The sequence below is a fragment of the Mycothermus thermophilus genome (assembly GCF_041956435.1).
Source record: "Mycothermus thermophilus strain CBS 625.91 unplaced genomic scaffold VTJ04scaffold_5, whole genome shotgun sequence".
NCBI lineage: Eukaryota > Fungi > Ascomycota > Sordariomycetes > Sordariales > Chaetomiaceae > Mycothermus > Mycothermus thermophilus.
In genome coordinates, this window is record NW_027191431.1 from 2031509 (window position 1) to 2057629 (window position 26121).

At 59.0% G+C, this 26121-nt stretch overlaps 6 protein-coding genes across 6 annotated transcripts; 1 reads left to right on the forward strand and 5 right to left on the reverse strand.

The window, feature by feature from the left end:
• Positions 1-1053: 1053 nt before the first annotated feature.
• VTJ04DRAFT_7796 (uncharacterized protein) lies at positions 1054-6057 on the reverse strand (the record flags this gene model as incomplete). The annotated part of the gene is made up of 1 exon (XM_069366162.1): positions 1054-6057. One exon carries the CDS (start codon positions 6055-6057, stop codon positions 1054-1056), a length of 5004 nt encoding a protein of 1667 aa, XP_069217125.1.
• Positions 6058-11686: 5629 nt separating this feature from the next.
• Positions 11687-12082, reverse strand: VTJ04DRAFT_7797 (uncharacterized protein; the record flags this gene model as incomplete). The annotated part of the gene is made up of 1 exon (XM_069366163.1): positions 11687-12082. The coding sequence occupies one exon, from the start codon at positions 12080-12082 to the stop codon at positions 11687-11689; it is 396 nt and encodes a 131-aa protein (XP_069217126.1).
• Positions 12083-12128: 46 nt separating this feature from the next.
• VTJ04DRAFT_7798 (uncharacterized protein) lies at positions 12129-13163 on the reverse strand (the record flags this gene model as incomplete). Its single annotated transcript, XM_069366164.1, has 2 exons — positions 12129-12907; positions 13019-13163. 2 exons carry the CDS (start codon positions 13161-13163, stop codon positions 12129-12131), a joined length of 924 nt encoding a protein of 307 aa, XP_069217127.1.
• An 818-nt stretch (positions 13164-13981) lies between these two features.
• VTJ04DRAFT_7799 (uncharacterized protein) lies at positions 13982-20222 on the reverse strand (the record flags this gene model as incomplete). Its single annotated transcript, XM_069366165.1, has 2 exons — positions 13982-16456; positions 16512-20222. The coding sequence occupies 2 exons, from the start codon at positions 20220-20222 to the stop codon at positions 13982-13984; spliced, it is 6186 nt and encodes a 2061-aa protein (XP_069217128.1).
• Positions 20223-22297: 2075 nt separating this feature from the next.
• On the reverse strand, positions 22298-23104 carry VTJ04DRAFT_7800 (uncharacterized protein; the record flags this gene model as incomplete). The annotated part of the gene is made up of 1 exon (XM_069366168.1): positions 22298-23104. One exon carries the CDS (start codon positions 23102-23104, stop codon positions 22298-22300), a length of 807 nt encoding a protein of 268 aa, XP_069217129.1.
• Positions 23105-24716: 1612 nt separating this feature from the next.
• VTJ04DRAFT_7801 (uncharacterized protein) lies at positions 24717-25637 on the forward strand (the record flags this gene model as incomplete). The annotated part of the gene is made up of 1 exon (XM_069366169.1): positions 24717-25637. One exon carries the CDS (start codon positions 24717-24719, stop codon positions 25635-25637), a length of 921 nt encoding a protein of 306 aa, XP_069217130.1.
• Positions 25638-26121: the final 484 nt, after the last annotated feature.

Sequence of the window (26121 nt, forward strand, 5' to 3'; positions counted from 1 at the left end):
TGGACCATTAGGAGAGTTGATTATTCAAGGACACGGCCAGCCGGGGCCGTTGGTTGTCGTTGCAATATGTATGGAGTATGTCCAATAAAATAGCAATGACAAAAAAAAAAAAAAGATGTTGGATGTTGGCGGACGGTTTCGCCGCTGAAAGCTGCCGGCTGTCCTTTTTTGTCAGAGTCAGGGGTCCCTGTCCCCCCTTGTCCAGCAGGCGTCTGGCCCATTTCACGCGGGACCGGGGCCTATCGGGGGCTACGGTGGGGCGTTTCGGGTCCGCCAATCCGGGGAAGACGCAAAGTGGGCCTCCGAGACCCCGACCCAGAGCGTTGGGATGCCTCCTTCACTTCACTCTCCTACGGACGCCCGTGGAACATTACATCACAAGAGAATTGAGAACAAAATATTCAACTTTTATCAACCTGGGGGTATCATTCATATTCTGTCTCACACCATAATCATCATCAACATCCAATCAATGCTCATCACCCTCAATCTCCAAGCATCAAAACAGCAAAATAATATACAGACAACGCCGCCCAAGGTATCAATCACCCCAAGAAAACTCCGTTCCTGACAGGACATCCAAACCAAAGAAAAAAAAATTATGGAAAAGAAAATCCAACCCGGCCCATCCAGCGGTTCCCGCGGTCTCAATCAGTCGAATCCAAATCATTAATGTGTCATGTGTCCTCTCCTGGATGACCCATCGAAAGAAGAAAATAAAATTAAGTCCCGTCCCCTTCGTCCCAGCCGAACGAGGCCGTGGTCGTGGTCGAAGCGAACACCAAAGAGTCCAGAAAAACAAAACCATAAACTCGTCATGGCTCGTCAAATGCTCTTCTTCCTCTCTCGCAGCTGCTGTGGCCGCTGCCGTTGTATGACTGTGTATGATGACTGTCCGGGCTCGCGCCGTCTCGTCTCGGTCTTTGATATGTGCCGTCTTTGTGTTGTGTGTACCTATGTATGCGCGTATAAGTAGTCGCTGTATATGCAGTCTCGAAATGTGTATCGTCCCGGTCTGGCGGTTCGGCGTTTGCGTCTTTGGTGATCTCCTCCTCAAATACTCGCCACCCTCGCCGGCGGCGCGCGGGCATGGCACACCATCAACTTCAAACTCGTCCCCCACTCCTGACACTCAGCCAGCAGCGCCCGGTCGCGCCACATGCTATCCTTCGGGATCGCTTCCTCTCCAACCTCATCCACCCCTCCTGCCCTCGCCGCGCTCTCATAGCACCGGCTATACCACCACCTCCCCACCTTGGCCACCGACCTCGCAATGCTCTCATCCGCCACGGGCCCTTCCTCGTTCATCATCTCCGGCAAGCTCCTCTGGTCCTTCTTCTTCTTCTCCCCGGGCCTCCTCGCCGCCGCCTGGGCTCCTCCCTTGGCAGTCGCGATCGCCCCGGCAACCGGCACGCCCACCCGGCACGTCTTCACCTCCACAAACCCGCGCCGGCCGACCAGTCGCAGGATCAAATCCGACGCCGGCGCCAGGCTCGTCTGCGGCGCGCGCGCGTGAATACGTTCCTTCAGCCTGCGCACGGCCCGCCGGCACCGCGGGCCCATGTTGTTCAGGTCCACGTCGAGAATCGACAGCTCCAGGTACCCGCCCGGTTGTAGCACGCGGCGGGCCTCGGAAATGACGTGCCTGTAGTGGGACTCGGGCCCCGCGGCGGGGAAGCGGAAGACCACGGCGGTGAAGCTGCCCGCGCTGAAGGGGAATTTGGTGAGCTTGGAAAGATGCCATTGGACTTGATGGTGGTTGGGGGGGATGAGGGGAAGGGTGGAGTTGCCGGACAAGGCGGAGGCGTTGCTGCTTCGTTGCCCTTGTTGCTGCTGCACCAGTTCCCGGAGCGGAGCGCGCGGGGAGAGGTTGAAAAAGGTGGCTCCCGGGTAGGTTTCGGCGGCGTAGAAGGACCAGTCGTCGTTGCCGAGGCCATCGACGACGAGGATGCACGGCCGCTCCAGCGAACCGCCGGCGGGATTGGGCGAGGAGAGAAGCAGCTCGTCGCGCAGGGGGCTGAAGAGAACGTGGCCGAAGGTGAGCCACCGGCTGACCGTCATGGAGCCCACGCGCAGGTTGACCTGGGATTGCGGCGAGTTGTCGTCGGAGAAGTTCGTGCTAGTGGTGCAATTGCTACTGGCGTTGGAGCGGCGGGCTTGCTCGGCCTCGGGCTTGTCGTTGTTGTTGTTGGGCGTGGTTTCGAGAGTCACGGGAAGTTCGGCCTCCTCTCCCTTGGATTCGGGTTGAGCGCTCTCCGCGGCCGGAGCAATCGCAGCTGGAGTTTCCTTGTTCTCCTCCTCATCTCCGTCCTCGGGGCAATCCAGCATCCTCCTCACCTCCTTGGCAATCTCGGACCCGCGCGCACCGATCGACGGATGATCCGCCACCATGCCATCCCTCAACGTCTGCACCAGACTCGGCAGCGCGGGCGGACTCAGCGTGGGCGAATTCAGCGGCAAATCCACCGGCGGCGGCGTCATCAGACCTTCTTCATCCCCGTTCGCCTGAGATCCCTGCAGCCGCAACGGCCTCGGCCACTCGGGCGCCTTGCCCTTCCCTTTTCCACTCCGCGGAGCCGTCTCCGCCGGCGGCCGCATCATCATCATGACCGTCTCATCATCGCCCAGCAGGTCGTTGTACTCGTCCCAAATCTCGTCCTCGGCCAGCGGCGCCCCGGCGTCCGGCACCGCCGCCACGTACCCCGGCATGCCGCACGAGCTGGTCGAGCCGGTGGTCATGGTGGTGGCGGTGGTGGCGGTCGTGGATTGCGAGTCCTTGCGCGGCGAAAAGCGCAGAAACTCGTCGCCCGGAGTAGGAACCCGGCCGGCGGGAGGAGGAGAGAGGCGCGGGATGCCGTAGATGAGGGTTTCGAAGTTGGACGTGTCATGGGGCGGCTTGTCGTCGTTGTCATCGCCGTCGTCGAGGACGGGAGCCGCGGCGTTGGGGCGGACAGGGGCGGAGGGTTTTGGCAGGCTTGAGCCCTTGGTGGCAGATGTACAGTCGCTTGGTTGCTGCGGCTGCTGTTGAGCAGAAGTTGGGAGCTGGGTGCTGAGGCGGTTGAACGGCCTGGAGAAGCTCTTGGGAGAGGTGTGCTCGGTCCGATTGCTAGCGGTCTTGGGCTCGGACCGGTTGCTGACAACCTTGGGAATGCGGCCGACCTGCGGAAGCCTGCTCGGCCGTGTCGGGGCTTGACGGGTTTGCGACGCCGGCGCGGGCGTTGGCTCGGGTGACTTTGCAGGCTTCGGAACGGCGGGAGGCGACATCGCCGGGGTTGCCGGAGCCGGCCGTGCCACGGACGACGGCTGCTGCTGCTGCTGCTGCTGCTGCTGCTGCGGCTCGGCAGTCCGCTGAGGGGGAGACCTGATCGGCGACGGGGGCGCCGCGCTCGCTACTGACGGCCGCCTGCTTTCCTGGCGAGGCTCTTCCTGCCTCTCCTCTGCCGGGGTGGTGATGGCAATGCCCCTGGCCTCGCGGAGCACCTCCTCCAGATCCACGGGCTCGTTGTCGTCCGGGTCGGACGGGTCCATGATGGCATAGAACGCCACCGGTTTCGTCTTGACGGCCTGGACCGTGGCGGCCACCGCTCTCGCGGGCTCCGCCTTCGCCGGCTCCTTGCGGGTCTGCGAGCGGCTGAACAAGTTCCACTTGCGCGGCGAACGCGGGCGTTTGACCAGCTTCTTGGGGCCCGACGAAGACACCGCCGTAGCGATGGACGGAGGCTTGACCGACCGGCCGACGACGGGCTCGGCCGACGGGTCGAAGACGGAATCGTCGGACAGGATGCTCGCGTCGAGGCTGGTCATCGACGGCGACACGACAGAAGTTGTGCTGGTGACGATGGGCTTGGGCACCTTGGGGATGTTGACCGGGGCCCCGGCGGCGGCGGCCTTGAGTCGTTGCACGGACCGGCGAAGAGCCAGAGTAGGGTTCGCGCCGAGCACGTCTGAGTCGCTGCTCTCGGACGGCCGGCGACCGGCCAGACCCTTCCCGGCCGACGGAAGCTGAGTCCGCGGCAGCGGCGACGGCCACAGGCTGAGTTTCGTCGACGGACCGTCGCGGGTCGACGAGATGGACAGCTGCGAGCTGTTACGAGAGTCGACGCTGGGCCGGCGGAGCCCGCTGGCGTAGCTCTGATTGCTCTCGGTGCGGGTCAGGTCGGCGCCCAGGGTGTTCCTATTCTCGACCACCTCGCCGCCGGCGATGATGACAGGAGCCATGCGCTGTGCCAGGAACGGATCAGCGGGCACGCTTTGGCTGCTGTGAAGACTCTCCTGCGACGACATGGTGCCCGGGATGACGCCCCTCGCATATGTGATGCTGTTGCTCCTCCGGTGCGCCAATCCGAGCTTGCCATACCCCTCGTGACCAGTGCCGGCGGCAGGCCCTCGCCTGTGAGGCCTGTCCTTCTTTTCTTGCTGCGCAGGCTGAATCTGAGATGGCTTGTCGGGTTCGGCGGTCGTCTTTGTGCGCCTCCCAAAGAGAGGGAACCGACTCTTGAAGCCGGACGACACGGCCGGACTAGGGGTTCGCACATGTCTCGCCGGTTCCTGTTTGGACGGCGCATCACTGGCGGTCGAGGCGGGCTCCTTGCTCGCCGGGCGGCGTGTCGTGGTATTGGAACGCGTCAAGGTGGCAGGCCGAGTGGCGGGGACTGGGGCCACAAGACCGCTCTGACGCCTCTCAGCGAGGGAGGTCGAGGACAGGTTGCTCTGAATCACAGGGATGGGCTGATTGAGCTGGCTGGGGAGTTCTGAGGTACCCTCCCGGCTCGGCCGTGCTGGGGGAATCGTCGGAGACGATGAGGCGGAAGGCGGCTTGGGTTGGCCAAACCGAGGCCGCGGCAGTCCTAATGTGGGCGACTTCGTGGAGGATGACGGAGCAGAGGTTGTCGATGTTTTCTGAACTGCAGCAGCAGACCCGGTAGGAGAAACGGCCCCTTCATCTCGACTCCCCTTGGCCTGGTGCTGGACCGACGTCTTCCGAGGCGGCGGGCTTGGAGAGCGCTGGGTCGACGCCTTGGCCTTTGTCCTGTCCTTGGTGGGGGTCGTGGTAGCGGCATCCGTTGCGCGGACCGTCGAGTTGGAAGACGAATTCGACGAGATCTCGGCAACGGTCGGCAGGCCTTCGGGGTACTCGGTCTCGTTCGAAATGCTCCCTCCCCTGGAACGAGAGACGGGCGGCCGTGTCGAGGCCGAGTCGCCCGGCCTTGTCCTTGAGCCCGGCGGCGGTACCCGGGTTGGCAGAACCAGCCCCGGAGACTGCGATGTCATGGATGTCGGCGTTGTGTCGCGGCTGTAGGGCCCGGGTCCCGGCGACTCGGACCACCTCGTGGACGGGCTGCCGCCGCTGAACGCGCTTATCTGGCTGCTATTCCCAGAAAAGAGCGGCGTGGGAGGAGGAAGGTCTTGCGTGGCGAGTCGATAGGGTACGTTGGAGCCGGGGCTCCCGGACCGGGGGACATGCACATCGCGATACCTGTCCAGCTCGGGATAGATAGTCACGGTCGGGGCCTTGGTCGTGGTGATTTCGACTTGCTGGGCGATCCGGATTTCCGGAGACTGAAATGGATCGAGAGGGGTTTCACACCGCCCTTGGGAGTGGGAGGAGGGTTCGTTCGACGCATCGGTACGGCCAGTTCTCAGCTCTTGGGAGCGTTTCCGGTGGAGCGTAACCCGGGGCTTCGAACTGGGAGGCTGGAGCTTGCTGCTGGATGTCGTAGTCGCGCCAGCGGTAATCGTCGTTTTGATTGTCGAAGTCAAGCTGCTCGACGTGATGCCGGTATGAGCTCGGACTTTCGGCTGGGGTAGGAGGCGTGACCGTTCTACTTGGCCGTCGGATGGTCGTCGTTGAGAAAGGGGGGCCTGTGGAAGGCGGATCGATACGCTGGGTTGCGAGACGCTCCGTGATGATGAGTGAGCGGACTCGGATGTCTTGGATGCCTTGAGGCCGGAACTCGACCTTCCCTCTTCCCTCGCCGCATCCTCTCCAGCCCTCGAATCCCGAGACCGATGTCCCAACCATCCAAACGTTTGTGGCCCCGGCCGTCTTGAAGCCATGGTGGTGTTGCTATTAAGTCCTTGGTCGTCGAACCTCCAGACACTTGAACCATAATCACACTAGGTTTTTAGTGACTTGCCGGCGTCGGCATCACGTTGTCTAAGGTAGGTAGTTGAGAGTAGAGTTCTGCATAGCGGGTTAGTGCGAGGCGGGGAGGGCTTGGAGGTGGCGAGAATTGGGGGGCAACCTTAAGCCGCGCTGCGGAACCGAACGTAGTAAAGTAAGGCGTGTGTTATACGAGCAGCGAGCCTTGCTCAGGTGGTACTATTCCCAAGCTGCAAGCCTGATGTCCGTCGTTTAGCGGTAGAGGAGGAGTTGAGGAATTAGGTCGGCTTGTGCCATGACTAAGGGGACCAGCCGCGTATGGGAGGAGGTGGGTAGTAATTGAGTTCCCTTCAAGTCCAGGAAGGGGGTAGTAGAAAACCGCAGCACGGACTGGCACGCTGCGAAGAAACGTTGATGGGAAGACAAGAAAAGTGGCGAAGATGCCAAAGGAAGGAAAAAGGCAACAACGTGACTGCGGTGCTGGGAGTGTCGTTGATTATCAGTCGGACCTCACCAGCTCCTAGCCAGCCAGGCGAGGGGTGTATAGAACAGAGGGGTGCGGATGTGCAAGTGGGGGATGGGCCAACCGGGGGGTCGGCAGAGGCCTCGATCGTCTCCGAGCGCCCGGGTGGGAATAGGCTAGGTTAGGTCAGGTATGTATGTACATACATACAATATCGCTTGGCGAGGCGGGCCACAGACAAGAGAGGGCTGAGGCGAGCAATCAATGATGGGTTGTTCCGGGGAAGCGATTGTGTTGAATACCCGGAGAAGCGAGGCACGGGACCTCAAGGACTCTCTCTCGCCTTGATATTGGACCTCAACTCCGGAAGAGAGAATTGCCAACTCAGCAGTGAGGGAGACGGATAAACAAGGTGAGTTGGGTAGCTAGGTGAGGGAGGTGAAAGCGGTCAGTGGAAAGCTCGTGGCAGGTGAGGCCTTTCGAGCATCTACGTAGGTAGAGATTATCAGAGTCCAACTCTCGACTTGGAAGCCAATCCCCGCGATATGACGCCGACGTGGAGAGATACTCTGGGCCAGCCCCAGACGCGTGCATTGTTCCTGGATCCCAGTCGTTGGTATCTATTCCAAGTGGTGGCGCAGACATAAGTCTGCCGGCGGTGACCTCGAGGCCGCGCAAACGAGAGAAAATGCCTGCGGACCACGTCAAGGGGTACGGTCGATTGGGCGGGAAGATGCAGGTCCAAAGCCTGACTCACTCATCTGGGGCCTCTGCTCGCAGTAGCAGCAGCGGGATTCCAACAGGGCGAGCCATAGGCCGTGTTTTCCCACCGGGCTCAGGGCAGCCACAGAAACCTGCAGGAGGGATTGCATCACAGCGCTGAGATGGTTCGTTCGAGGCAACCCGACCCGTCGAGCGACCTGACGGGGCTTCGCTAGCTAACAAGAAGCCCTGCCCGCTAGTGCTTGGCTGCAGATCCACTGAGCGCTGCGCCGCCGGTTCAGTTCTCGGGCCCCAACGACAGCCCCGGACTGTGCAGCAACGTGCAGGACTCAATATCCTATGAGGGCTGAGAGGCCTCACTTTGACGTGTCATTGGGCGACTGGCTCCTCGATGCCTAGCAACCCTGGAAAAAAGTCCACTTAGGCGGCGTCGCTCGGGAAGAGAAACCCGTTCGCGACACGGAGTTTTCATGCCTCTTCAGAGGCATTGTGGGAAGAACCAAGTTGGCCTTTGGGTGCGAGTGTTTTTCCCGGTTGCAGGCGCTTCAAGGCCCAGTCAGTAGAGGTACCTGTCAACAGCGGGGGAGCAACGGTTACAACCCCGAAGGTCGCCACCGAGCTAGGTGCCGTCGTTTGCGCGGCGCCAAACGGGACTGGGCCGGGAACGAGTGGAGTCTTGTCTCGGGAAGCCTCCTCCGTCCAGCTCGACCTGGGGAGCCGGCGAGGGCCGCCGCGTTGCTCGAGAGACACGGCTGAGGATTGAAGTGTGTCTCTGTTTCTGTCGGCCCAGAAAGATGACACAGGAGGCTATCCACGGTAACAACAACAAAAACACCCTCTTCATGTTCCTTTCGCTTCTCCTGAAGACCCGGCGACCTTTCTGGTTCAAACCGGCGACCAACGGCCCATTGAGCTTCAACAGCCGCCGGAACTGCATCCCTGATTCGTCAAGCCCAACCGGAGCCGCCTGGTGCGGAGGCGTCGTCCAGGACGGGATTTTCTGATTGGTCGCGGGTCCTGATTTTTGGGCCAACCAGAGCCGTTGCCATGCGAATATCCCTGGATGCTCGTGGCAATCGGCGTCTCTTTTCTGCTCAATCGGGAAGATTGCAGGTCAACGAGATCCCTGCCGGCCGTTGTCGTTGGAGAGGACGACTCCGCCGCGCCGGACACCATGCCATGAATATGCCCTGGGGATGCGATCATCGACAGACGATCTTGCGGCATGCATGTACGTATGTCTCGCTTGAGGAGCGAGATCGCTTTGCATTTCTCCGTAAGTATTCGTAGGGTCGTGATTACGACGACGATGAAGACGACCAAGACCCCGAATGCGAGCCGAAGAGGTGTGTTGCTCTGGGCCGCGTATGGTCCGTCTGCTATCAGCAACATGAATCCCGGCCTCGACCATCGTTTGCGATGCGCATCCTCTTCCTCTTTACAAGCGGGGTTGCGCACCAATCGCCACATTCCATGGACCAACGTGCTCTTTGGCAGTCCAATTCTCTCTCTGCAGCGGACGGCACGTATTCCTTCGGAATCCTCATGCCCGCGAAAACACCTCATCAACGCTGTCGTCAATGCAGTGGAGCCTGTCGGAAACTGAGCAATTGGTGAGTTGGCAGGTCACGATGTCTATTGTGAGCCTCGGGGCGCACAGGGCAAGGCGGACTCGTCTGGGTTCGGTGAAGTTGAGCAAGAGGATGACGTCGATGTGCAGACTGGTCGTCCATCGGCCAAAACGACGGTGAACGACGTCGGCCCCGGACCCAGCAGAACCGGCTCGCTGGGACTGTTGGCTGCAATTGCAACCTTGCATCATCGTCCATCGTGACCTGCTGCCAACAAGGGCAATTCAGATCAATTCAGGCTTGCGAGTCTGAACGCAGCGAAACTTGGAATCGAATCGCAGACGGTCTGCACTCCGCCACAGCCCGCGTCTTGCCGTGGGGACTGTCGGTCAAGCCCGGACTTGCTGAGGCTTGCTGCTGGGGCTTTGGTGCTGAGGCTGGTGTGACGTGGCACCACGACCGTGTCCCTGACGTCAGTGGCTGCCTCCCTCCATGTTGCCATCGGCTGCCCAAAGGAGTCAATTGACCTCAACAGAGTTCATGCTGTTCAATTTTGCAATCAACAATGTGGCCTTCAAAGTCTTGGTCAATGTGTTGTCCCATACTACGGAAACAGGAGGTGAGGTCGAGATCGAGGTCAGAGTTTGACCACACGTGAAAGTACAGGGAAGGAAACTGGAGGTGGAAACCCAAACGCCACTAACACGCCAAGCCCGCGGTGGGTCTCTGCTGGACAAGGTTTCTTGGGCCCTCATTGGCGGGCCAGTAAGGAGGGGCGGGCAGACTCACCTGGATCTTTGCTCATCCACACGCCCCATGTCCTTCAGGTCCCCTCTCTTTTCCGAACACACACAACGCTTGGAGGTTCAGTTTGGTCTCAGCAGAAACTTTGAAGCTCACACATCCGACGTGATACCAAGTCCGGCTGTTTCCGTGTCCTCCCTGGCCAGCAACTGTCTCATCCCCAGACGCCCCCAGAGTCATGTGCCTTCCATGAGCTTGATTCAGACGGCTCGTGCCTGTGTCCGCATGCCTCAGGTGCATTCATACTGCTTCAGCTCGCTGGCTGCTGAAGGCTGTTCATCTGCTAGCAAACACCGAGTGTAGCTGCTGGCCTATCCTTGGGCACTTGGCATCTGCGACCCGACGCTACCGCGTACCATAGCTAGCGTCCGCTTTTCATCGAGCCTCACAAGGCCGCTCTCATAGCCAACGGTCCGGCGCCTTGAAAGGCTCTGAACGGTTTTCATACCAGGCAATCCTTGTTGACAGGAGAAGCTCAATTTTTCCAGGCCGGATCACTGCCACCTTTCTCAGGGGAACTCCTGAGCTTTGATTGTGGATAGCCCCTGGACCCGAGTGATGATAGAGCTGGCTTCAATTCCCTTCTTTCTCAGTTTCAGCATGCTTCCCACAAATCACCGTCAAGTGACGAACGAGCCTGCACATACATACAAGTCCAGCCCCAAAACGCCGACGGGAACTTTGGACGCATGTCGAATCTCTCCGACAATCAATGGGGCAGCAGCCGTGTGTCCAAGTCAAGACTGAGAAACAAGACGATGCCGATCGACACAAGGGTTCGGAATCCAAACAACAAGCTCCATCACCAGATCACGCTACCCCTTGCCCTCCCTCTTGTCAGACTATGTCCCGTGACTTTCATCGGCAGCAGCCTTTGCATGCATGAGATCCAATGACCACAGACGGCTGCGAGACCCCGTTTCCCCCCGTCCGTCTGCGGCACACTCCGGCCTATAGGCACGTCCCGCCATCACACACACCCCCTCCCTCGGAAAAGAGGGAGGGGGAAATATTGACCGTAGCATTGCCGTTGAGCGAGGAGGAGAGCCAGAGCCATCATTGCCTGTCAAAGAGTCTGGATTTGTTATTGGCGATGAAGCGAAAAGCATCCATCCAGATAGATACGATCATATACGGGTCAGCCCCTCCTCTTTACCATGTTGGTCCCGTCTTGGACCACCACCCAGCTCGACGGGAGTCGGGACTTGATACCAACAGAAACCTTCAATTCGATAGTGGGTAATCCTCCGTAAGGAGAACCGACTAAACACGAACCACCTCAACTCCTTCACATCCAATCCCTCGATCCCCACACGACCCTCAACGGGCACTATATTAACAACTTAAGCAACCAACACCACGCGAACCTTGATTGAAAACGCCACCGGACGAACTCTTGCCGGCCGGCCGTTCATCAGCGAACCAAAAACAAAAAAGTGACAGTAACCACTCATCACCACACAGCGTGACAAGAACAGCCGATGCAGCTGGGAACTAAGCAACTAGCGTCGGGCGGAACAATTAGTGCGGAGAGGGCCTCGATCATCTGTCTGCGAGATTCCCTTACCAGCTTACTTACCTACTACAGGAGGCTGCGAGTCATTGCAATTCGCCTGCTCTGCTTCCCCTGACTAAAAAGTGTTCCCTCTTTACTGTGTATGGATATAGCACGCTTATGTCCCTGCCAAGAACACGCCGAATGTGTGTATGTGATGCGAAAGGGATCCGTTGTGATGGATCGGATCGACGACGTTGACCAATTTCATAATAGCTTCATCCCGTCACATCACATCGCAATACAATGTACCTGCTTACGCATGTAAAAGTTCGGCACTCATGTCCCGCCAACAGCAGAGCCGCGCAAAACCAAACCAAACTATCATGTCTCCTCCCCGGCGTCGCTCAGTAGGATCGCACATCTCATGCTATGACAAGTCACAACCTCAATCTAAGCAACACTCCGCACCTCGAACCAGGGCTTCTCTCCGTCACAGCGTAGAAAATGCATCTCTCCATTGTCGTCTATCCGCGGCATAACCTAGCGAAACCCTCAAGCACTACCTCAATAAAGAAAAACCTAAGTTTTGTGTGTTGTGTGTGTACCGTCCCAGATCCCACTTTCACCTCCATCCATCCATCCCGTTTCCTGGCCAAACACAGACCGAGAGCGAAACATCCCATTGGTCCGATCGGGTTTGCTTGAACTTTGAGAGAAAGAGCACGAGAAGAGAAAAAACAATAGGGAAGGGAAAGAAAAATCTGGAATACAAAAGGAAGAGAGATTGTGATCCCCATCCCTCCTCCTGAGCTGAGCATACGGAATGGAAGCCCAGTGATCTTGCCCGTCAACCAACCATCTGTCTGAGCAACCATTTGGCAGGAGAATGGCGTCGTCAAAGCAAACCCGACCGAGCTCATCAAACCCTGACTGACATAATGCTCATTTCTCCCACGTCACGACCCTTCAAGCAGCAGCGGCGAACCTCTTCGCCCGTGCCTCCATCTTAGCCCTCTCCGCCGGATCGTCCGCAATCTTGGACTGCGCCGGCCGAGAAGCATTCTTATTCCCGTTCTGCTGTCCACCGCCGCCACCACCGCCGCGGCCACCGCGACGATGATGCCTCCCACCCCTGTGGTTATTGTTATTGTTATTCTGCTGCTTGCCCGACTGCTGTTGTTGCTGCTGCTGCTTCGGCCTCTTGGCGTCGCCGGCACCGGCAGACTCCGCCGCCTCGGCGCCGCCGCGTCCGCGCTTGCGCGGCCGATCGGGAAGCGCGCTGTCCAGCGCCGAGACCTGCTCGGCCGACAGCCCGAAGCGGGCGGCGCGCGCCGCCTTCTTGGCTTCCTCGCTCTGCTCCGCCGTCAGGCCGAAGCGCTCGGCGCGCTTGGCGCGCTTTTCAGCTTCCGTTTTGGCATCAGTCGGCGGGAGATGCTGCGAGAAGGGGGGCGCCTTGGGTTCGGCGGTGGTAGCGGCGGCGGCGGGAGCGGGCTTGTCGGTGGTTTCGGTGGTGGTGGAGGTCTCGGCGGGCTTGGTGGCCTCGGTGGTCGTCGCCTCGGCTTTGGCAGGTGAGCTCTCGGTCTTTGCGGGCGTAGCGGCCGGAGCGGGTGTCTCCTTGGCGGAAGCAGCAGCGGGTGCTGGAGCAGATGTGGTGGTGGCCGACTTGGCGGCGGCGGCATCGGGCTTGGTGGCGGGGATATCATCGTCCTCGTAGTCAATCTCATCTTCTACGGCGGGCTCGGCGGCTGAAAACATTCTTTGTCAACTGGTTGTTCAAGGTCCGTCGCCAATGGCGGCGCAGCAGCGTGCGACATTCGATGGCGCGACATCGCGGTGGTGGTGGGCAAACAACATACCCTTCGGCGCAGCCTCGGCGGCCTTCTGCTTGTCATTCTCGACCAGGCGGGCGATGAGATCGGCCTTGTTGCCGGTGTGAGGAAGACCCCGCTCGGTAAGGAGCTTCTTGAGCTCGGGGACCTTCAAGGAGTTGTAGTCGGCCATGTTGGCGATGTTGCGATGGAACTGCGGTGTCGCAGCGTAGAATGGAAACGAGAAAGGATAGTTGGAGGAAGAAAGGTCGGGGGACGGTGGCCGCAATCAGCGACTCGGAGACGGTGAGGGTGACTGAAGGGGCTGAGAAAGACCCGCCAATGCCAAGATCGATGCAGGCGACAACAAAAAATGCGAGTCGACAAAGATGTGAGATGAAGGAAAGATGGTTCGCGTGAAGAACGCGTCGGGAAGCCTCAACTTTGTACGGAGTAGCGCTGGCGGCTGTTGGGTGCCAGCCAAGCATCAAGCTTGGGCCGCCAAGAAGCCATTGTTCTCCACAACCCCTGCCTCCACCATTGTATGCCGCGCAATAGGCAAGTTTCCTAATCTGGAAATCAACACTGACTGACAATACCTTCAACATAACAATCAAGACAATAGTCGACAATCGGACGAGACAGCAAGAGGAATGTCGGTGATAATAGAATTCAATACGTAACATTAATCTATCTCCGAGAATGCCATGTAGTCGGCCCTCCCTAAACGCTGCCCCAGAATTCCCCGGCTCCTTCCCTCTCCCTCTCAACTCTAACTTCCCCCAGTTGGGTATAAAACGATGGATAGCAGAAAAAAAAAGAGAGGATGCGATGTAGAAACTCCAAACAAATGAAACAAGTGCTAGCCCGCCAGATCCTCCGCCGTGTGTCCCATGTCCCATCCCTCCCCGTAAAACCCCCAACTCCAAAATCTTGCTGAATGAATGAAATCCCACTCCCTTGCTTCTCTCATTACTCAACTCTCAAACCTTCCCCTCCCAGTCTGCGCTCTCAATGTTGCTTCGCCGGCATTTCCTCGGTCGTCACCCCGGGCACCTCACCCGTAACCAGCCCCGGTACCTCGGCCGTCAACAACCCCATCACCCACGCCGCATGCTGCTCGCTCTTGCACTGGAAGCACCACTTGGTGACCTTGCCCGAGATGCCGCCATTGCGCGGCGCCACGCCAACGTTCCCCTGCTCGTCCTTGACCGTCTCAAACACGCTGCACATAATCCCCTTCCTCCCCAAAAAGCTAAAGCACTGCGACCCGAGAACTGCATCCAAGATGACGAGCGGCTTGTCCCCGACCTTGCGCGTCGCGTGCGTCACGATGATGCGCTTCTCGAGACCGCGGTACAGCGGCAGCTCCTGGTGCGCGCCGGCCGGCGGGCGTGCGATGTGCAGGATACAGTCGCCCTTGTCGAGCCACCGGTTGTTGGGCACGTTCAGGTGGCAACGGATCTCGAAGGGAGAGGCTGTCGAACCCGGCTTGAGCAAGTTGCCGATGCTCCACCGGCTGCGGCTCGAGCCGGCCTGCGAGGCGGATTGGGACGCCGAGGAGCTGCGCGGCGGCGAGGAATAGCCCGACGGTAACGGGGACCCGCCGGAGCTGGTCGTGTAAAGGCTGCCGCTGCCCGAGATGGGACGCGTCCTGTCGAGCGTCGACTCGTCAATGTTGTACGAGTTTCCGCCCATGAGGCGCCGGAGGAAGCTGCCGGCTGAAATGGTGGTCGAAATGCTGCCCTGGGAGACGCTCGGAGCGCGGGTCGACGCGCGGTAACTGTTCCTACGCCCGAACCAGGTGCGCCTCCGGCTTGAGCTATCGCCGTCGATACTGCCCTCGCCGGGAGCTTGCGACTGCATCTGGCCAAACGACCGCACGCGGGCCTCCTCACTAAGGCGAATATACGTCGCGTTGTTGAGACGGCTGAAATGCACCGCCTCGTAAAGGTCCTTGGCCTCCGCCTGGTTGGTCGCCCGAAACCTGAACATGGTCGCGTCGGTCTTGAGCCGCGACTCCGGGGTCGCCGCACAGCGAACCTCAAGGTCGAGCGCGGTGCTGCGGCGAATCATGACGACGGGCGTGAGCACCAGAGAGATCAATGGCTCCGATTCGGTCGATGGGCGGACTTCCATGCTCCCAGGGTAAATGGCAATGGAGACAGGCTGTCCGCCGTGAATGTCCTTCCACATGCCCCGCCTGCTGGACCAGTATGAGACGGTTGAGGTGAAAAGTTGCGGCTGCCGTTCAGGCTGGCTACCCCGCGCCGCGACTTGAGATGCCGAGTGAGATGGCGTGATGCTATTGTCTGAGACCATTGACTCAGCAGAGGCGGCGGGGGGTTTAGACTCTTTAATGCTGTAGCCCGGGATCGTGTCGGGCACCTCGTCCTCATCGAGGTCGTCGCTGGAGCTCTCGGACGATTCCGTCTCCTCCTCATCGTCATCGCCGTCGTCGCTAACGGAGCACGAGCTCTCGGAGGAAACATCGGATGGGTGGTACTCATGTTTGAGCGGCGATGACGTCCGACGCTTGAGACGGGCGTGTGGTCCGGTCTCGATGGGCGGTGCGAGCAGTCCAGGGCTCTTGGGGCCCAACGTCCGATGTATGGGTGGCGGGGGAGCCCCGTCTTCGCGGAAGGGAGTCGTGTTAGGCGGGGCCTTTGTGATTCCTGGGACGTTGATGGCAGGAACTCCGCGAGGCGGGCGTTGCTCTTCTTGCGAAGCCTTTTCTTCTTTACCGGGCGTGCTCTCCGGAGACGCGTTTGCTGGCCATGCAGACGGCCGCGTGTTGTCGCAGGGCGACGGCGGGAGCGGCTCTCCGTCCGAAGTTGCGACGCTTGAAACGCTTGACTTGCGCTCGCCGACTGGGACGTCTACAGCCGGCGGCTTGGCCGCGACTTCCTGCACTGCTGATGGCAAGGGCCTGGTCAGCGGCGGCATCGGGTCGCTCCCTAGGACCCGAAGCCAGTATTCAATTTGCTCTTCGCTATCGGTGGAGAGGTTGAGTAGCTCGAACCAATCCTTTCCATTGTGGGTGCCGCGGATCATAACGAGCAGCGTGTCGGGCTCTTTGCCGTGGCGGGCCGAGATGTACTGCATCGGCACCGGCGGGAAAAGCAGCCAGGACCGGGACCCGATGCCGACCTCCCGGATGAGGACGTCCCCCTTGTCGGCAGGAAGTGCTGGGCGGTCCCGGAAGATCATCTCTACCTGACACTCGAGACGCTGGTCGCTTGAGTGGTGCAGATCGAGAGAGAAGACGTCGAGGGCGACGACTTGGCGGCGCCTGTTGATCACGACGCCGTCGAGCGGGAGTAGAGTTCGAAGATCGCGGCACTTGGACGTGTCAGTGTTGCTGGCGTCCTCGTCCATCAAGCGAGCAGTCTCCTCCTTGTGGCGTTTGCGGGCTTTCTCCTGGAGAGCTGAGAAGACGGTGATCAGGCGCTCAGCTTCAGGGGCCTCCGTCACGGCAAGGGCGGCCTTTATAGGGATTAGCATCCAACGATCAACAGAACAGTAAGGGAGAGATGCTCACCTTGAGGAACTTGACGATCCATTTGATACGGACCAGGGGCCGCTTGAAAAGGAATGCCACATCCACGCGCTCGCCATTCTCTTTGACGATATCCCCTGCCTCGTTCCGGGGAAGCGCGTTCACGAGCGAGTCGTCATCCTTGCCGGACCTCGGCGCGAGGTTGATGATGATCCCCTGGAAACCGAGCCTCCAGACATCCAGATAATGATCATAGAGCGGCGACACCTCCTCGAGGAAAATAAAGAGGGCGCGGATGTCACCGACGGGTACGCGCCGGTGCTGGTCTCTGAGCTTCTCGAGCGCCATGCCCATGTTGACCACGGCCTTAGCCATGGCATCGGCGCGAGCATCCCTGGACTGGTCGTTCATGATATCCCTCAACAAAACTGGAATGACTCCATCCATGAGAGCCTTCATCTCCCTGCCGTACCAGTGCTCGTCGTCGGCAAATTCATCCAGCAGATCATCCACCCTTCCCTTGCTTGTCTTGCTAGGTCTGCGATGCAGACTGCGCGTCGACCGGATGCTCTGAGACCGGCTCGGCGCCGCCAGCGGGCCGTCATCTGGCAGCGAGAGCACGGACACCAGGTCGGAATGTTTGGTAAGGCGGCGCTTAAGACCCGTCTTCTGGCTCTTCTGCCTCGTGACCTCGGTGGATTTCGTAAATGCCGTGGCCTGAGTAACGGTGCTCTGCGAGGCATCAGAGAGGGTTTCTGATTCGCGCGTGCTGGTGGATTCTTCCGAAATGATCGTCGACAGTTCGTGGACCCCATTTGTAGGAGGTCTCCGCCTCGGAGGGGGGTGGCTCGAGAGATCAGAAGAGGCGATGGTTGTGTCGTAGGCTGAAGAGTAGTATGTCGATGAGTAATACGCAGACGAGTGGTCGGATACGGATCCTTCCTTTCTATGGCCACCAGAGCGGCGCCGCTCGCTCCGCTCGCTCGTCGGCCCGTAGTAGGTGTCGGTCTCGTCGTCGTTGTAGTCGCTGGATTCGTAATCTGTTTCGCAGCTGGGATAGACTGTGGGGGGAAGTGTGTGGCCACCGGATTCCCCCCGGAAGGCGTCCCGGAGCAACTCCCTGAACGGCTTCTTTCCGCGTGACTTGGGATTGGGAGCTTTTCTGGTGGCCCGCCTCCGCTTCAGTCCGGCGGAAGGAGTGGCAGGCGTTGATGTCCTTGGGGTCACGTCGCTGTCTTCGTGGTCGGAGTCCTCCTTTTCCCGCGAGTCGACGTTCCTGAGCGCCGAGTGCAGAGTTGCTTCTTCCGGCCGGGCCTCGGGTGCCGGTTTTGGTTGCGCCCGCTCTTTGGTACGACTCTCCGGTCTTGAGCTGGATGGCTGACGCTGCCTAGGCCGGGCCTCTGGCGCGGACCTCGAAGGTGCCCGCTTGTGGGTGTCGGGTTCTTCTGCCGGCGCAGGTTCCCGTTTGGAAGACTCCTGTTTGGGGGGTTCCGGGGCCACCTTTGGCGGTTCTGGCATCGGTTCCTTCTTCTCGACTGGCGGATTATTCGCCGGTTCCAGGGGGGTCGGAATCGCCGCGGGCTCGACAAACGGGTCGACGGTGTTGTTGAGCCATGTCTCGATGCTCTGGGGTTTATTGGTGGTTGGCGGGGGGCGCGGAGGCTCAGCCATCTCTTGAATGATGTCCTTGGCGCCCGTTACAACCTTCTTCAGCACCTTGGGTACCGCCTTGAGGCTGGGATTTCGGGCTGCCTTGGGCCTTTTCGCGGGTTTGTGCTCATCAGGGCCCAGAGGAAGATCAAGCACGCTGAAAGCCGAGTATCCGAATGGGATCTCGGCAAGGGACTTGTTGCCCAGAACGGTCGGAGGGGTCCGTTCTGATTCGGTATCCGATTCCACCGGCGAAGGGGCGCGGCGCACCGCCTCAGACTCCGAGTGAAGATTCTTGGGAGATGGCGCTCTCCGCTGGGCGGGGCTATGACTCCGACTCCTTCGCCTTCGGCTGCGCCGTGACGGCTTTCGCTTCGGCCGGGTCTCGACCTCGGTTTCAGTTTCGGTCTCCGAAGAAAGGGTATCCGAAGAAACGGTCTCTGAAGAAACCTCGCTGGGCTCCTTCTCTTCGGCCTTTGAAGGACGTTTTCTCCTGGCGCTCGCAACCCGAGGCTTCGGACCGGTAGATTTTGGTCTGGCCGACTCTGGATTTGGAGACGCCGGTTTGGGAGATGCCGATCGTGGAGGTGCCGGCTTGGGGGTTGCGGACTTTGGAGGCTCGGCTTTGGGAGTTGCCGATTTTGGAGGTTCGGGCTTAGGAGTTGCCGACGTTGAAGGTTCAGGCTTAGGAGTCGCCGATTTTGGAGGCTCAGGCTTCGGGGATGCTGTGCGAGCTTCCGGCTTCTCGGTGGGTTCCAGGTCCATGGGGCGGACCCGAATGCCGTCTGGGTTGTTGGGGTCGATCGGCCGGACTCGAATTCCATCATCCGTTTTGCTGGGATCCACGGCCTTCACACGGATGCCATCGTCGACCGACTCCTTCTTTCGCACCGGGCGCACGCGAATGCCATCGTCCGAGTCGTATGCGGGTTTCTTTGGTTTCATCGGTTTGACCCGAATCCCGTCGTCTGGCAGCGGCTTCGGTTTGACACGGATTCCGTCGTCCTCCAGTGGTTTTGGTTTGACGCGGATCCCATCATCCTGCGGTTTTGGCTTTGGTCTGAATCCTGGGTCAGAAGCGACCACACTAGGGGCGTACTCCTCAACGACCGCAGGAGCGGGCTTGTCCGCCTTTTTGCGCGGCTGCGGCTTCGGTTTCGGCTGCGGCGGTGGCGGGTCGGGCATTTCCACGCGCTGGACCCAATCCCGGATTTTGCTCTGAACGGATGGGTTTTGTGCGGTCCGTTTCAGAAAATCTTTGGGAATGGGTGTCGGAGTCGAGGTTGGGTTGGCCTTTGGGGGGTCTTGTACCGGAGATTTCCCAGAATTGTTGTTGCGCTTCATCCAATTGTCGTCGCTAACGATTCGCTTTTTCGGGGCAAGTTTGACCTTGATGACATGCGGGTCGTCGGGTTTCTTCGCGGCAGGCGCCTCTCGTTCCGTCTCTTCTCCATCGCCATCGTTCCCATCGCCCTCAGCCTGATTTTCTTTATCCTCGGTGCCAGCCTTGGGTTTCGTTCTCTTCGACCTCGCCCGCATCCTAACCCGCAACCGGTCCGTTTCGGTCACGCTCTCTGCCGGAACCTGAACTGCGACCTCGGTGGGCTCGGTCATGGCGTCCTCGGCGTGAGGCACCCCGCCTCCTTGCTCCTTCATCGCCGCCGCACTCGCCTTCTGCCATGCCAGAACCCGCTCCCTCACTCCTCCTGGCTGCTGCACCCTCCGCATGGCGGCCGCCCGCATTTCCTGTCGCAGCTCCTCGCGCACATTGGCGGCGTCGGCAGCCATGCTTTTCCGACGCTGTCGTTCGCGCTGGGCGGCAATTCGCGCCGGACTCGGCCGACCAAGCAAGAAATCCGTCAGCAGGCTTGGTTCGGGCTTCTTCTTGGCCGAGGAGCCGTGGCCCGCGGCGGCGGGGGCGCTCTTTGGTGTCGTGGCCGGCGGGGCCGAAGCTCGCTTGTTGGCAGGTGTCGTTGGGGTCTCATTTTTTGTTGGTTGTGTAGGTTTGGGGGTTGTTTCTGGTGGTGTTGTTGTCGTCGCTGTCGCTGTCGCTGTCGCTGGGTCGCCAGGCGGCGACTCGTCTTGGTTCGCCGGCGGCGTCATGGTTCTGGAATTCGGCGATCAAGCGCTGTCAGCAGCTTGCATTCCTCAAACTCAACATCGACAACGCAAAAGTCAAAGACATGATGTTGATGAAGACATGATTGTGTTTGCGAAACGGCTTCGACGTCAAAGTCCAGACAAGGAGGCGCACAGCCGCCAATTAGGTTTGGTGCTGCATTGGCGTCCTCGAGGGGCTGACACCGTCGGGAACCTAAAGTAAACAAAGAGCGATAACCCGGGAAACGGGATTATCGCTTGAGCCAAGCCTTTGGCCGCACTCACCTGGCGCCGCATCACCTCGCCATTCCCTCAATCTTGAGTCCTGGGAATTTGGGCGACGACGGTGAACTGAATGAAATGTATTCGGTCATTCGGTCGCATTTGTCCAACTTCAGGAGCAGAATGACGTCTGGTGACTGGCGTCGTACGCAATCGCTTTGCCTCCATGTGCTGGAGGGAAGATTGGAGCTGATCTCGTATCACTGTAACACGCGGCCACCAAGAGACAGGTGCTCCTGGCGGCGCTGCGTTACGCCAGCGTCAATTCAGTCCGACAATCCGCAACAAAAGATGCAGTTTGCGACAAATTGAGTCGATTGTGCAAAATGTATCACGAATTGAACGCCGACAATACGATGGAAGATGCTGTGCGGCGATTGTTGTCGGAGAGAAATCTTCCATCTTCCATGGATGACCAGCACTCGCGAACCTTGGAAGGCGCTTGCTGGCGGCAGACCTGACCTTGCAGTCGCTTGCAATGGCGGGGACATGGACGCTGGTAAACAATCGATCGGCAGGCCCGTCCCACCACCACCACCACATCACGTCGCAGCTTCCTCTGCATCCTGGCGAGCCTCCACCCAGCCTGGATAGACCAATCAGCGACCGACTTTGTTTCGAAGGTTCGGGCAGGAGCCGTGACCTTCAGCTGCGTTTGGTCACTCGGCTGCCGAAAAGCGAAGGCTTGCACGAAAACAAGCCGTCTTCGGCACCCCAGCGGGCTGGATGTGCTGTAACATGATAGATGGCTTCCGCCCGGAGACCATGCAGGCGCGGGCATTACGGATCCATGAGCTTGGAAGTGGACGTGAGACGACCAAAACGACGCGAGAAGCTGTGTTTGATGGACAGCTTACGCCGAACACCCTCATACGGTGTGTGCTCGAGACCCCCTTCACCGCATTCGATCATCTGCCATGTTTACCTCTTGTCATATCCCCGCCCAAGGAGACGAGACCGCGTGGTCGTCGAAGTCACCGCATCGTCTTGGGGTGGAGATCTCGGGGATCTCCTTGTCCGTTGAAGCAGAGTGCGGTGTCCGGAGGTGATCCGGGCCATACAGTCTGGTCAAGGGTAGGAAGAGAATCTGGAACCCTGCCTACTCAGTTTCGCGACGCCAGCAGAGCTTACAGATAGCCACGGAGCTGCCATATTCCTATGTAGTAGGTAGGTACCTGAGATTCCACCATGAGGACGTATATTGGAGATAAGCATCAACCACCTGCGCAGATAGCCGGGCTCTCACTCCTTTGTGCATCTGTTTGAGGATCAGAGGTGCCTTGGACAGAAAAAAAAAACCACTTGGTTCGGACATTTCTCGGGAGAGGTAATACGAGGACATAGGATTGGTATGCTGTCTCATCGGCCACGGCCGGGGTTGGACACAAGGTTTGACCTTGAAGGTGGGTTCGGGGTGTCGAATGAATGGTTGAGGCTGGAACCACATGAGTAAGACCGAGTCTAATTCGGTGAACCAAGCCAGCGGGATCGAATCGAAAGCCGTCCATTCACATGTTACGATCTAAAGCCTTGTTTGACCCGATAAGCAGTGGGCTGATGACTTCAAAGTGGAAGTGTGAGTGACGATGAATTATCGATCTGGCCTGGTACCGTGCTAAGAGTATCTGAGAAACCAACAACGCCTAACAGCCAGGAAAAAGCAGTTCCAATTTGGTATTGTCCTCCATTCCCAACATGCAAACATGAAAGATGCAGTGCAAACCCAACCTCCCAACGCCGGGGTATGCGCTTCCAGGAAACCCGAATAATACCCAAAACCAGTCTCCTCCCGTTACCTAGTAATACTGATGCCGATCATCCTCCAAAGCAGGCAATGCAAACCGTACCCTCTTCCTAGGCTTCGCGGCCGGGATATCGACCGGCTTGGCCGTCCCGGCCTCTCCTGCGTGCTCAGCGAGCTCCTCCTCCCTCTCCGGCTCCTCCTCGATGGCCCATACATCGGGGCTCGGCTCGCGCCATGAGCGCGGGGATATCCGTCCCGGTATTCCCCTGCTGCGGCCTCGTCCATACCTGCTTCCGCTGGGACTGGATGGACGCGGGAGGAACATCGATGAGGGCGGCGACGGAGGTGTTAGGTAGTTATTGCTCTCGTCGTTGTTGTTATAGCTGCTCTTGAACTTGTTCTTGGTGCGGCGGGGCCAGTGATAATTGCTGCTGTCCTTGTCGTTGTTGGTATTGAACATGTAATCGTACTGCTCATTATCGTCCTCCGGGCTAGCGGAGAAGTCGTAGTCCAGCTCCGGGGTGTCTGGCGACCGAGGCGGGGTAAAGAGGTGCTGGGACGGGGATGGGGAGCGGCGGGTGAAGCCGGTGAGGCTCGGAGGACTGATGCTCCGGAAGAGATGCGAAGCATGATGGCGTCGAGACTTCCTGGGACTCTCGATGCCGGCGTCAAAGTCCATGTCGAAGTCGACGTCCTCGTCATCCCGATAGGCGGAGGGGGTAGGAGTAAGGAAGTAGCTGAAAGGGTCGTCGTCCATCTTGGACAGGTTCAAATCGTCGATCTCGGTGTCGTCGATATCAGAGATAGGTCGCAGGAACACCGGAGCAGGCGCCCATGGGTCGTGGCTCGATGCGGACATGTTTGGGAGATTGTGGAGTGGAAGAGGAGATGTATATGGCAGTACTGTTCAACGAGAGAACGAAGAGGCTTCTGATCCAGCGCCGGTACTAGCCGGCTTTAATCACAAGTCTTCACAAGAGAGGGACGTCGACCGAGAAGTCGCTCAGTACACCAGTTGCTGTTGTGCAACCCAACCACAATGAAAGAGGAGAGAGTTACGGGGATGTGGCCAGCTGAAGAGAGGAGCTATCTGAAGGCATATGTACTTTTTTGAAGACCGACGATCCAGGCTGGCCGATCCGACCACCTTTACGCCTGGAAGGCTGAGGTGATCACGGAGTCACCGGTCAAGGGAAAAAGTGATAGGTCTGATCTTTTTGCGGGGCGATAAATACGGTGCCCGCGATCCTCAGCAAGATCTTCGGTGTGTTTGACCCCCCAGATTCACCGTCGAAGAGGGTGCAAAAAACCAAGGTAAGGAATCAGAACCGCATCACGGGAGGGTGCGCGAGGGGAGAATGTCTCCGAAGGCACCGAAAAGAATAGCAAAGAACCAAGGAAATCAGCTATGGAAAGGATATAGATGGGTTCTCTTATGAGGCCCAAGTGAGCCATGTGTGTCTTCTGACTCAACGCGTGACAATTATCCCCCACGGCTGTGCTAAGCCCAGGCCCGAAGAGGCAACCTCCAACTCAGATGTCTGACAACCATCAAACCCCATCGGGCATGGCGTGCCCATCGCGCTGGAGCTGGTATGCCGTCAGAGTGGGAGAGATGCCTTCAGATGTCGTAAACATATGTCGTATTTGCTATAGCTATGGGCGTGTTTCAATAATCTTGATGTCATACCAAGCAATTTACGGCAGGCAGGTGAGGAAAGATGATGGTGTTCCTGCGTTGGTTGTGCATTTGCCAAGGCCCCCGAGGAGGCAGATGACCGGCCTGTCCACCCTCCCGCCCATGGAATGGATTGGAATGAATGACTGGAAACCAAAATAATGGATTGAGGACGGGTGGCCTAACCTGGGGTCCTAGATTCGAGCGGACCTTCTAGCGAGTCGGGGCGTTTCCTTCGGTGAGATGCACTTTTGAGGCGGTCCGGGCTGTCTGAAGCCTGGAGGCATGATCGGCAGCGTGCAGGGAGGAGCCTCTGCAAGGCAACCTGGGACCTGATCCGCAAGATCGATCCGCTGCCGCGCGGCTAGGCAACGTGGTTTATTTTGACGATATCTCTGGGCCAGAGTTACAAGTCTTGTTCTGAGATTGCAGCATGCTGGAAGCTTGAGCGTCGGAGAAAACCCGGGGTTGCCAGTTTCAGGTGACCGTTGTTGGTGCGAACAAAAAACAAGGAAATGGACGCCAGCCTTGTGGGTCGGAAAACCTTGGAAAGGGAGCTCGGCGTGGTGGGGTGCCCGACTTCCCCCGGTTATCATGACGTCATCTCGGCGCCCGCCCCTCGATTCCCGCTTCGGGGCCCTGTGCCGGTCGGACGGGATCAACCATCGGGCCGTTAGATTGCCAAGTGCCGGACAGACTCTCGCCGATCGATTTTCATTCCTGACATTCTGACCTTCACCTCGTTCCGGCATACTATAGCTCTGTTTTTGCCCCGTGTGACTGGCTGGCCGGCATGGCGACGCCAAATCTCAAGTCCATCATTCTCCGCCTGGTCACCCTGAACGTTCGGTACGCAACGCAGCGCCCGGGCCCCCACGAGAAGCCCTGGTCGGTGCGACGCCCTCGACTCTGTGCCCAGCTCAAGTTCATTGTCTCGGGCCAAGAAGGCCCTTTCCTATGTTTGCAGGAGGTCCTACACTCGCAGCTCCTCGATATCCAGACCAGCCTAGGACCCTCCTGGGCCCACATTGGCCATGGCCGGACGGACGGCAAGGAGGCCGGCGAGTACTCGCCGATATTCTACCGGAAGGATCTCTGGGAATGTGAGCGGCATCGGACTTACTGGCTCTCCCCGACACCCGACGTGCCGTCGAAGGGGTGGGACGCGGCCTTGGAACGCATCGTCACCGTCGGCTTGTTCTGGCACCGTCGGACAGGCATCGAGGTCGTCGTCATGAGCACCCACTTCGACTACAGAGGCAAGACCGCGCGGGAAGAGAGCGCCCGTCTCCTGACCAAGTTGGCTCGGGAATGGGCCGGAGAGGGTTCTCCCGGCGGCCGTCCTCCTGTGCTTCTCGGTGGTGACTTCAACAGCACGCCCGACGACAAGGCCTACAAGATCTTGACGGGGCCCAACTCGGGAATGTGGGATATCGCAGGCCGTGTGGCAGACGACGCAAGATATGGCAACCCCAACATTACCTTCACGTCGTTCGACGACCCGGGTGAACGGCCGGGGCGCATCGACTTCCTGTTCGCGCACGAAAACAACGCCCTCCGTTTCCTGACATACAGCATCCTCTCTAACCAGTTCGACGATGGCGTCTTCCTCTCCGATCATCGGCCCGTTGTTGCAGATATCCAGGTTTCCATCAGGCTGCCATGCGTCTCTGAGGACCTTAACCGATCACAACCTGCCCTGCCACCAGCGTGAGCAACGTGAACTGAGACATGGAAACCTGCGGCGCGGGAGTTGGCACGCCTTGAGGATACAGGTGATTCTTCCATGCTGACCATTATTCGTCGGGCTTCCACTATCTCCGCACGAGTTCCTTGAAACCCGAGGAGGAGCCAAGCGGGGTCAAGAGGGTGTTGTGTTAACATGGTTGTTGCGACATCGGCAGCTCTGCAGCTCCCTAACAACAAAAGGGATTTAGATCAAACACTATCGTCATCAGGTGGACGGCAAAGCCGATATGTAGGCTTGGCTGGCCGAATCACCCTGGGTCATTCGGGCTGTTCTTCTGCCTTGGCCGGTGTCGACGTCATGATATCTGATGCGACCTGTGGCAGGATGCAATTCAGGATCAGAACAATGGCCGAATTTGTAAGGAGAAAAACAAAGGACGTAGGCCTCAGTACAGCCCAACGTCCAACCCACCATGTTGGTTCCGGTCATCCCCACTGGGCAGTCTGTG